Source organism: Rhinoderma darwinii, chromosome 11 (genome assembly GCF_050947455.1).
Source record: "Rhinoderma darwinii isolate aRhiDar2 chromosome 11, aRhiDar2.hap1, whole genome shotgun sequence".
Classification (NCBI taxonomy): domain Eukaryota; kingdom Metazoa; phylum Chordata; class Amphibia; order Anura; family Rhinodermatidae; genus Rhinoderma; species Rhinoderma darwinii.
In genome coordinates, this window is record NC_134697.1 from 75,938,431 (window position 1) to 75,951,131 (window position 12,701).

At 40.9% G+C, this 12,701-nt stretch overlaps 1 protein-coding gene across 4 annotated transcripts in view; it reads right to left on the reverse strand.

Annotated features, from left to right (window-relative positions):
- OGDHL (oxoglutarate dehydrogenase L) overlaps positions 1-12,701 on the reverse strand; it is a 118,672-nt gene that overhangs the window by 66,703 nt on the left and 39,268 nt on the right. For all 4 annotated transcript variants that reach the window (XM_075841749.1, XM_075841752.1, XM_075841750.1 and 1 more), the window contains one exon: positions 537-728. In XM_075841749.1, coding sequence (XP_075697864.1) covers positions 537-728 — 192 coding nt within the window. The remainder of the gene's footprint in view (positions 1-536; positions 729-12,701) is intronic.

Sequence of the window (12,701 nt, forward strand, 5' to 3'; positions counted from 1 at the left end):
AGTACTTCCACCCAAAACACTATGTTTTGATACCCGATAAGTAATGGTCCAAAGTGGAAATGCGTACTTATGTGGGAATCACGAGGTTTATCGTTGGGTTTCGAAATATTTTTCTTCCTAATCAATAGGCTTTCTATGAACTTGCCCCTAAAGTATGTGTCCGAGGATACATTTATACATTGAATACAGCATTCAGTAAGCTTCCTCTAGTGGTAGTTTCAGGCAGCTAAAATGTTATCTTTTAACTCTATATTTATGCAGGAGATTGCGCTGTATCAACTGATACATATATATGACAGTTTTATTAAAAAATAATCAGCAGAGAATGTTGGACCTGAAGACGAATGGTGGTAAAAGGTAGAGATTCACTTGAAGGTAAAACAAACACATATTATAAGAGGCGGTGTGGCAACAGAGCATGAACGTAGGTAACATTTATTTATATGGTAGATACCTAGAAATTGAAAAAGGGTTAAATTCATATAAGCCAAGAAATAAATTATATTTCAGAGATTGTTTTTGTTGTAGGGTCTTACCTGGTATGCTCGGATTAATGACTGCACTGCCAGATGGTCTTCCACCAGTTTTTCTGCTTTGGCCGGAGCCATAGCAAGACCTTGGCTGCGAAACAACAATGCTTTATCTTGTATTTCAGCAGCATTTGATATCTGTTGGGATTTACCAGACGAGGCCCCAGCCTCAGCATTACGAAAAAAAGTATCCCAAGACTGTTAAAAAAAAAAAAAAGACTAAATTTAGAAGTAATCTTTTTGAGGAGACTTAGGGAATCTGCATTCTCACATTAGAAATATCTTAAATGTGGAAGAGGTGGACTAAATTATATTAAATAACATATATAATTTACTAAAAACTTCAGTCCTTCCTAGAGTTCAGGAAATAATCTTAAATTGGTTATAAATGCTAAAAGGCTAGTAAAAGGTTTTTTTTTCTATATCCTTTAAAGATTATCGTAATGCTGACAATCAGAAAAGTATTGGAGAAAGAACTAAATTAAGGCTAGCAATGGAGATACCTTGTCGAAGTCATGTTTAACCGGTTAAGGACCAGGCGGTTTTACAGCTAAATGACCAGAGCAAATGTCACAATTTTGCTATGAGCTCCTTTAGAGGACTATAACTGCAGCTGAATAAAGTTCATCTTTGAATTTGACACTCTTTTTAAAGGACAGATAGGGCTTTGTTTTAGTGGCATTTGCCAGTATACATCATTTTAATTTTTTTCTCTAAAGTGGGCAAAATTGGGAAAAATTCAAGAATTTAGCAATTGCATCAGTTTATGATAGAATTTCTCACACACAGTATAGACCACGGACAAAATTCATCTCCTTTCACATTCTTCCACTTCTCCCGTGCATGGGGATACCAAATATGTGGGCTTTATTGACTGTGCGGGCATGTGCCAGGGCTTGGAATAAAAGGAGGCTTTTTGGCCTTTTCGGTCCAGGAATTCTGCACTTGACTTTATAGCAGCATACTGTTTTCTGGGGGGGTCTAATGCTGCTGAAAGATTAGAAACACCCCATAAATGACTTCATTCACACAAGTAGACCCCACAAGGTTTCCTTCAAGGGGTTTATCATATTTTTAGAAAGTTCAATGAAGGTTTCTGCCTTATATACTGAGTGGCATATAAATTAGTTTCGTGGACAATCATATTTAGGAGGTCGTCAGTAATAAATAAATGGAAGTAATCCATTTGGACAAAATTTGTATTGTCCACAGTTATGCCAAGAGTGGCAGTAAATCCGTGGATTCTAGGCCCAAAAGATGAAGCAGGTGCCCATACAAATAGTCAAATAGTCTTTTATTGCAAAATTTACAACCACACAAGAACAAAGTGCAGGAATACTTTTGAAATCAAATCATAACAAATAACATATCCAGAAAAATAAAAATAAAGCTTTCACACATCAATATCCTTGTTACCCAAGGGCGGTTGTCACATACAATAGAAAAATATACAGTCAGGCAAATGAGGTAGAGAGTGCCTCCCAATATTCGTAAGGCTCACAATTCCCGACTGGAAACGCATTCTGAAAAGTGACCAACCATTCCCAGAACAGGCAAGAAGAGGAAAGGTAGAGACAAAACCAAAAGAAGACAACAAGAAAGAAAGGACAAGACAGACAAGGGAAGAGAGGGGGAAGAAAGATGAGGAATATTTTTGAGTACTAGGATCAGAGACATTACCACATAAGGAGTATCAGACCGTCTCTATTCCTGATGATAATTACAATCGGGACCTGGCTAATCAAACCACCATGCAGGATTCTTTAGCCCAGCCAGTCTGAGAAATGACCAGATTTGTTCCACAGAGAAAGAACCGCATCATAGCAGTCCCTGTCTTCCGCAAGAAGAGACTCCATTCTACACAGTAGGTCCATTTCCGCAACCCATTCAACAATCGTAGGCACAGCAGAAGTCTTCCAATATCTTGGAATAACTGTCCGCGCTGCCGTCAGAAAGTGCCTGAGTAGGCCCTTTTTTATGCCTGACAGAGGACCCGGAATCAAGGATATAAGCGCCAACTGAGGCGTAGGTATGATAGGAGCACTCTTCATAAATGCATAGATGTCGAAAACCGCTTTCCAAAAAGTCTGCAACACCGGGCATGACCACCAAATGTTCAGCATCGTTCCAGTCTCGTTGCCACAACACAACAGACATCTGATACTTCTGGGTACATTTTATGCAAAATCTGTGTGCAACAGTACCACCTGGTCAGGATTTTAAAAATGTTCTCCTGTGCGTGGCATGCAATCGCCATTTTATGAGTCAGGAAGAAAACCCGGTCCCAGTCAAGCAAAGAGATGGGTGAAGCCTAGGTCATCTTCCCATGCGCTAATATATGCAGGTGGCTGAGTAGCAGAAGTCTCCAAGAGAATAGCATACAGCTTAAAAATCACACGAGTCGGTGTCTCTTGTAAAAGCAGCAGCGACTCAAAGGCCGTGGACGTGGAGATACACATACTATCCGGCAGGGCCGAATGCAGGAAGGTAGACAATTGTGCATATTCCAACCATGAAAGAGTCCTCTCCGGGCAGGTCTCACTCAACACATGTAACGGAGGGAGGCGACCCCCATCCGACATCACCTGACACAGCCTAGTATTGTCCGAAGCGGACCAGCCCAAAAAGGTAGATTTGTTAACAGCTGGTGGAAATTCGGGATTATCAAACAGGGGGCTAAGAAGTCCCGGTCTATGGGAAAGGCCCTTTCGAACCATCGATCTGTAATAGAGAGTGAGAAAGTGATGAGTAAGCATAGGAAAGGTCGAGAGGGACGGTCTGTGGTCCGGCAAAATCCACCGCAGCGATCTCAAAGAGAGCGCCACGATGGACCTCTCAATCCCTACCCATTGTTTGTTGATGCGGGAATCCCGCTCCACCTTTCAGTTTAGGGCGAGACAGTGAGCTCAGGCTAATGCGAGGCCTCAGAGTGCCCCAGACGAACTTACGAAATGCTGCCTCCAAAGTCTTGAAATAAGCCCTAGGAACCAGAACAGGTATAGCCTGAAATAGAAACAAAAACTGAGGTAGAATATCCAGTTTGATGGCATTGATACGCCCGAACCACGACAATTGTGCTCTATCATAGGATTGTAGATTCTTTAGCGTGCGCTGCAATAAGGGAGGATAATTAAGGGCGTATAGATCCGCCAGAGTACCAGGAATCTGAACCCCCAAGTATTTGATAGATGTCGCTTGCCATTTAAAAGAGAAGGATGATCTTAGAAGATCGATCGACTCCTGTGGAAGTGAAACATTCAGTGCTTCCGTCTTTGTATAATTGACCTTGAAATTACTGACCCGTCCGAACTCCTCAAATTCCCGAATAAGCACCGGAAAGGAAATTACAGAGTTAGTAATGAATAGTAAAAGATCGTCTGCATATAACACCAGTTTATGATGTTCGCGGCCCACCCAAATCCCAGAGATATCCGGAGATTTACAAATAGCCACGGCCAAATGTTCCATTGTAATAACATATAGTAGTGGGGACAGCGGGCAACCCTGTCTGGTTCCATTAGCAATCTGTAAAGACGTGGAGAAGATTCCATTGGCCCTAACTCTAGCCGTGGATTTCTGATATAGAGAAAGGATCCTCTCTAGCATTACCGGACCAATTCCTATTTGTTGTAGGGCCAACCTCAAGAATACCCAATGAACCCGGTCGAAAGCTTTCTCTGCATCTACAGAGATTAGACAGGTGGATATGGACATTTTCTTCGCATGAGACATCAAGAGAAGAGTTTTATTATGTATTGTCTCTCGCTTCTCTGCGGAGAACAAATGCCGCTTGATGAGTATGAATGAGTCTCGGAAGAAGAGGAGCTAATCTGTTTGCAATTGCTTTAGAGTAATGCTTAACATCCACATTTATTAGGGAAATCGGGCGGTAATTGGCACAGACAGAGTGGTCCTTCCCTGGTTTAGGTATAACCGTGATGTGACAGAGTTGAATACCTTAGTCATAAAGGGAAGAAGCTGAGGAAGAAAAGCTTTGTAGAAGGACGTCAGGAAACCATCCGGGCCCGGACTCTTACCCGATGGGGCAGACTTGATGATGCCATGAATTTCTGTTCCAGAAAAATCCGCACTCAACTCATCAGTCTCAGACCTTTCCAATTCTGGCAAAGCCGTTTTGCCACATATTGGTCAATTTTCCCTTGCCGCGCAGTAGGAGACATATCTTGTAACGGACCCCTGAGGTTATACAAGGAGTGGTAATACTCCCTAAATGTTTGTACTATCTCCTCTGGCTTATGTTTAAGGTCACCCGAACTCGACTTAATCAGCGGAAGATAAGAGGTAGGAACCAGTGAATTAAGCGCTCTACCACATTTATTAGAGTGTTGATAATAAAAACGCCTAGCACGATCTCTGAAAGAGGCATGAGCCTGATCCAGCAAACCTCTCAATGAATTCCTAGCGTCCAATAATTCTAACAACGTGTGAGGCTGTCGGGACTGTTTGTGAGCGGACTACAGGGTCTGAATACGAGATAGCAATTCCTTCATTTTAAAAGCCCTCTCTTTTTATAGTCTGGAATCTTGTTGGATAAAGATGCCTCTCAAAACACTCTTCATCGCTTCCCACTGTATCAGTAGGGGGGTGGAGTCTGAGGCGTGATGATCTAGGAACTCAGAGATCGAGCGTGTGATAGCCGTTTGACATACTGAATCCTTCAAAAGAAGAGGATTTTGCTTCCAATGCCATTCCTTCGCCCCCCCATCCGGAAACCAAAGCGAAAAGAAAACAGGCGCATGATCTGCCCAGATCATAGAACCAATCTGAGACAACGGGGACTAGGACAATAAGTGATGACTCACAAAAAACATGTCTATCCTGCTGTACATGTCATGGATCGGAGAATAGAAGGTGTAGTCCTTTGTTTGAGGGTTAAGTATCCTCCAAATATCCACCAGCTGCATGGCAAAAAGTTTAGCCTTAAGGGCAGATAGCTGTGTAGCTGCGGCCGAGGACCTGCCCGAGGACGAGTCCATAACTCGGTCCAAGACGTAGTTAAAATCACCAGCTGTGATTAAGAGGCCCTCTGCAAAGTTAGAGAGTTCTGCTAAGTAACTCCTGCAAATGCGCACCTGATCGTGATTAGGGAGGTATAGATTAGCCACCGTGAACAGTTTCCCACCGACCTTGAGTTTCACAAACAAGAAACGTCCTTGAGCATCAGATCGGGTCTCTACAATAGAAACCGGAAGAGATCCATGTATCGCAATACTCAATCCTCTTGACTTAGCTTCAGGGTTGGTACTATGGAACCACTGTGTATAGTACCTATGAGTCAAAGCAGGCACATGGTCACTCCTGAAATGAGTCTCCTGTAGAAATAAAATCTGGACACGCTTTTTATGCATATGATACAAAATCTGAGAGCGTTTTTGTGGCATATTAAATCCACGTACATTTAACAAACAGCATTTTAGGGACCACATCAGGAAAGAGGACGGAGAAAAGTGGGGAAGGGAGTGGGGGGGGGGAAACAAAAAACAAAGAAAGACAGAGAACAAGTATGACACTACGGAAATCACCACAGACGGTGTTCCAGCCCCAGTCAAATAGTCTTTAATGGATACAGGCGACGCGTTTCGGAGCCGAACCGGCTCCTTCCTCAGGCAGTATCAGAAAATATTTATTAGAAAAGCTTTATTTTCTGATACTGCCTGAGGAAGGAGCCGGTTCGGCTCTGAAACGCGTCGCCTGTATCCATTAAAGACTATTTGACCTACACAGTGTCTGCTTCTTCACTATGCGACACTAGGTACCAACAGTGAATTACGTTCAAAGGGACCGGCGCCACTTCAAGGGTTGATTTTTGAGTTCTCTCACATACACAAGGTGTTATTCTCACAATCCCACTATCCTACTAAGAACCGGTCCAAGGTTTTGGTTTCCGGTACAACCCGTGGCTCGCAGTTCTCTGACGTTTAACTACAAACTCAAAGTCTACATCTTCAGAGGTGTCATGCTCCTAGCACGACATCACCAGGTGAGCAAAGAAGAATGTACAGAAGAACTTACAGCTGAGGAGCCAAGGGGGGCTTAAGCACGTCTCACATCTCTAGGGAGGGGGCATGTGTCTTTTTCTGTGTTTCTTTGTTCTGAATAAAGTTAGTTGGCTTCCTGTCCTATCTGAGGAAAGCTGTGTACCAACATCTCTGGCTGGTTTACTTCTTTCCATGCATGCATTCAGGTTTCAATTTACAGAGGTGGTTATTCGGTGCGGAATAACAGGGAGAAGGAAGCTACCCTGAAATTCGGACTTGACAATATAAGTGGGGAGCTAAAACAGCATTTTCTCTCAGTTATAAGACCTCATCCGCAAGGCAGAGCCGGCTATAAATGTATAGGGAGTCCTTTGCAACTTTGTACTACGAAGCTGAAGGAACTCTGTGCTGCCATATGGTGCTTCATACAGTACGTTCGATTTCGTAAAATGATGTCCATTGGAACGTGTGCTGCCATATGGTACTACATACGGCATGCTGTATTTCTTCAAACTACGTCCATTAGAACACTGCACAATTATTTTTGTTACACAATCATACAGAATCTGACAGAAAAACGCTGTATGTCTTCATATAAAATTAGAGTAATATTAAAGTACAGTAGGGCCTCATGCGGCACCATAATAAGGCCATGTGCATAAGGCCTAAAACTCATTATTCACAAGATGATCTAGACTGAGCAGTCACTATGACAACAGTTCGGAACAGTTTCATTTCTTTTTTACTAGGTGTTCATTCCATTCCTCACTTCAAAATTAGAGGGTAAAAAAGAACCGTGCATAAATTTTAATATTGCAGTACGTTGCCTTGAACGAAGACTAAAACAAGACAATATGTTCACCCTTGGGCATCATACATCATCCACTAAAAGAAATCGTACAGTCCTTTTGAAGATGATGAACTAAAAAGGGGTTGTCCACTTTGGGCAATTTAATTGTGCTAAAAGGGTCTTCCGTAAATCAGCCCGTCACCAGATACCCCCAGCAATCAGCTGTATAATGTGAGGTAACCTAGACGCATCTGTTTAATTCCCTTGCAGTGCCACTCCAGGTGAAATCTTTCAGTCACAAATTTTTAAAACTTCCAATAAAAAAATATTTGAAAGAATTTAATGAGCTGTACATTTGGGTCCTCCAGAGAGAGAAATGGCCTTTGTAGTTACTCTCCAGACAGGATAAGAGGAGGGTCTCGAATGGGGGCTTTCCGCTCTATTAAATTTAAAATTACCAAATAGATCATTTGAAAATGGGTTTTCTAAACCAGGCACCCATTTTAACCCATATTTTTTTTGCAAAAGAGGATCATTTACATTGAAGTAATTCTAAAACACAAATTGAAGGCTGGCTGAGTTGTCCATTTTCTGGAAAATATCACACATTTCTAATCGAGAGTGGGCATACACACACATATTTGACAAACAGGCGACAAATTGTGCATATATCCAGATATTTAGAAGGAAATGTGTAGTGCAAGAAAGGACAGGTCCTCCTGAGCTAGAGATAGTCTTTGTAAGGACCCTTTCATACTGCGTTTAGTGGTCTCCGTTTGACCGTTTTATTCTGCCTACATAGCCGTATAAGGGCTACTTTTTTGCGGGACGAGTTGTGTTTTGTAATTGTACCATTTTTAGATGCTTAAAATATATTGATAACATTTTATTAACTCTATTTTAGGAGAGAATTGAAAATAAGCATCTATTCCAGCATTCATTTTCACGTTATAAATTTACACCGTTTACTATGCAGCGTAAATAACATGTTAGCTTTATTCTATGGGTCGGCACGATTACAGGGATACCAAATATGTAAAGGTTTTATATGTTTTCCTACGTTTGCCCAATAAAAAGCCTTTTAGAAAAAATTACTTGTTTTTGCATCGCCGCATTCCAAGAGACGTAATTTTTTATTTTTCCATCAATGTGGCTGTATGTGGGCTTGATATTTGCGGGCCAATGTGTAGTTTTCACTAGTACTATCTTGGGGTACATAGGAATTATAGATTAACTTTTATTTAATTTTTTATGGGGGGAATGAGAGAAAAGAGAGAATTTTGCCGTTGTTTTTTTGCATTTTTTTTGTACGCCGTTCATCCGGCGGTTTAATTAATGTGTTCATTTTATTGTTCAAGTCGTTATGATCGCGGGGATACCATATATGTGTATGTGTTATTTGTTTTGACACTTTTACTAAATAAAACCATTTTGGGCAAAAAAAGTTTTATTTGATTTTGACTGTAATTTTTTATTTTTTTTTCACAAACTTTATTTAACTGATTTATATATTTTTTTTTTTAGTCCCACCAGGGGACTTCACTATGCGATCTGCTGATCGCATATATAATGCTTTGGTATACTTAGTATACCAAAGCATTATTGCCTGTCGGTGTAAAACTGACAGGCAATCTATTAGGTCATGCCTCCGGCATGGCCTAACAGGCATTTGCTGAAGGCAGACCTGGGGGTCTTTGTTAGGCCCCCGGCTGCCATGGAAACCCGACGGCGACCCGCGATTTCTTTGCGGGGGCGCCGATGGGGTGACAGAGGGAGCTCCCTCCCTCTGTCAAACACATTAGATGTCGCTGTCACTATTGACAGTGGCATTTAATGGGTTAAACTGCCAGAATCGGAGCGTGCTTCGATTCCGGCAGTTGCAGCAGGAGCCAGGCTGTGTATAACAGCCGTGCTCCTGCCACTGATTGCGTGGGTACATCCGTCCTCCTGCACGAACTAGCAGCTGCAGAGGACGGATATATCTGTCCTTCGGCGTTAAGAGGTTAAAGGGGTTTTCCCACAGGATATGTCATAAATGTCAGATAGATGCGGGTCCAACCTCTGGGACCCTCATCTATCTCTAGAACGAGGCCCCCTAAACCCCGTTCTACTGCTCTGTGTTGTGACTGAAACATGTGATTTCCGACCATGAATTACGGAAACAGCGAAGCTCGCTGAGCTACCCTTTTTCCGTAGCTCAACTCCCATAATAGTGTATGGCAGTTACGGAAGCAGCGTGGCATGTAAGCTATGCGGTTTCCATAACTTCCATTCACTACTAGGGGAGTTACAGAAACAGCCTAGCTCAGCAAGCTACCTGGTTTCCGTAATTCATGGTTGGAAATCACACGTTTCAGCCACAACACAGAGCAGAAGTACGGGGTTTAGGGGCACCGTTCTAGAGATAGGTGCGGGTTCCAGAGGTGGGACCCGCATCCATCTGACATTTATGACACATCCTGTGGATATATGTCATAAATGTGTCTGATGGGAAAACCCTTTTAAACTTAGATGCCACACACTGCCCATTGGAAAAAAAGAAATTACTTGCAATGAAGCCAAACTCCAACATGACAAACTTGGTTCCCATTCCTTCTACTACCTACAAGCCTGTAACATGCAACGAAACAAGACTTGTAAGTGAAAGACTGGAATGATTCTGTCTGTTCATCCACTCTAACCAATTACAGAAGTGGTAAATCACATCTTAAAACTTATTCAAGACAACATAAAAGACATCTTATATTGAACATGGATATCATGACAAGAGGGATCATCTTGCCAATCGGTAAACATCTTCCATCTGTACTGGGAAATGGTTTTTAAAATCACACATAGGTCTTATATTTCTGCAGACTGGAAGGCATCTCAGATCATACTAGCCCCAAATTAACACAGATCTTATGCACTATATCTGGTCCTGATCGTTGCTCCAGTAGTTTTTGGATGGGATGCCATAATTCACAACAGACCATATAACTTATTCTGGTAATGGGCTATATTTGGACATTTACCATCAGATACTTCACAAGATTCCTGACAGAGCCTCATTTTTCAAATTTGACATCGGTCACTTTATGTGGTGGTAACTTGGGAATGCTTTTGCCTATCCAAGGAACTTTGAGAATCTTTTCTCATGACATATTGTACTTTATGTCAGAGGTAAAAATTGGTTGATACAATCAGCGCTGATTTGCGAAAAACACCAAAATTTGCAAAAATAAGCATTTTCTGACATTTAAATGTATCTGCTTGTAAGACAGACTGTTATACAACACAAAATAGTTACTAGTGAACATTTCCCATATGTCTACTTGACTAGATTGGCATCGTTTTTTGAACATCCTTTTATTTTTCTAGAACATTAAAAGGCTTCGAACTTTAGCAGCAATTTCTCAAATTTTAAAGAAAATTTCGAAAAGGATATTTTTTCAGGGACCAGTTCAGTTCTGAAGTTGCTTTGAGGGGCCTAAATATTAGAAAACCCCCATAACTCACCCCATTTTAAAAACTGCACCCCTCAAAGTATTTAAAACAGCATTCAAAAAGTATCTTAACCGTTTAGGTGTTTCAAATCTGAGGTGTTACTTTATGTGGTAACAACTTGGGAATGCTTTTACCTATCCAAGCGATTCTGAGAGTGTTTTTTGTGACATATTGTACATTACATTAGTGGAAAAGTTTGATTGATAAATTCAGTATTTGTGAAAAAACTAAATTGAGAAAATTTGCAAAAATTATGATTTTTCTAAATGTAAATGTATCTGCTTATATACAGATAGTAATACCACACAAAATAGTTAATAGTATACATTTCCCATATGTCTACTTTATGTTGGCATCATTTTTTGAACGTCCTATTTCTCTAGGACATAACAAGGCAGCAATTTCTCAAATTTTCAAGAAAATTTCAAAAGGCTATTTCTTTAGGGACCAGTTCAATTCTGAAGTGGCTTTGAGGGGACAATATATTAGAAACCGCTATAAAAACACCCCATTTTGAAAACTGCACCCCTCAAAGTATTTAAAACAGCATTCACAAAATGTTTTAACCCTTTAGGCATTTTACAGTAATTAAAGCAAATTACAGGTGAAATTGACAAATTAATTTTTTTTTGCCAAAATTCATTTGTAATACATTTTTTTCTATAATACAGAAGGCTTTACCCGAGAAATGCAACTCAGTATTTATTGTCCTGATTCTGCAGTTTTTAGAAATATCCCACATGTGGCCTTTGTGTGGTAATGGACTGAAGCACCAGCCTCAGAAACAAAAGGAGCACCTAGTGGATTTTGGTGCCTCCTTTTTTTTTTAGAATATATTTTAGGCATCAGGTCAGGTTTGAACAGGTCTTGTGCTGCCAAAACCGTGAAAACTCCCCAAAAGTGACCCCCATTTTGGGAATTACACCCCTCAAGAATTTTGACTACACCGTTTTTTTGCTAAATTTATTTGAATGTCTGAAAATAAAAATCCTTTTTTTTTCTTTAAAAAATAAAAATTTTCTAATTTTTGCAAGGAATAAAAGGAGAAAAAGCACCCCAACATTTGTAAAGCAATTTCTTCTGATTACGGCAATACCCCATATGTGGTAATAAACTGCTGTTTGGACCCACGGCAGGGCTCAGAATGGAAGGAGCACCATTTGGATTTTTGGAGCTCAGATTTTGCTGGAATGGTTTTCGGTGCCATGTCACGTTTGCAACACTCTGGAGGGACCAAAACAGTGGTAACCCCCCATAAGTGTCCTCATTTTGGAAACTACAGCCCTCAAGGAATTTTTCTAGGGGTATATTTAGAATTTTTTTTGCTGAATTGATTTAAAATATTAGTCAGTGTAAATTTACTTTTTTTGCTGAAAAAAAACAGAAATTTGTAATTTTTCAAGGAATAAAGGAGAAAAAGCACCCCAGAAACAAAGGAGCGCCATTTGGATTTTTGGAGCACAGATTTGCTGGACTGGTTTTAGGCCGCCACGTTGCATTTGAAGAGCCCCTGAGGTATCAATACAGTGGAAACCCCCAAAAATTATGCCATTTTCTACACCCATAAAGCAATTAATCTAGTGGCCAAATAAACTTGTCCCCAAAAGGTGTTAGAAATGGTAAATTAAAAAGCAAATTTTCTAAAAATAATATTTCCTAAAGGTGTAATAGGAGAAATCGCACGCCAAAAGTTTGTACACAATTTCTACTGAGTACGGCACACCCCATATGTGGACGTAAACTGGTGTTTAGGCACACGGTAGGGCTCAAGAAAGAAAGAGCACTATTGTAAAGGATCTGCCAGGCACTGCGGGGTTAACTCCCAGAACTAATCAGTCAGCACCTGAGAATACATCCCTGAGACTGACTCCTGCTTCCACCATTCAGGCTGGCAGG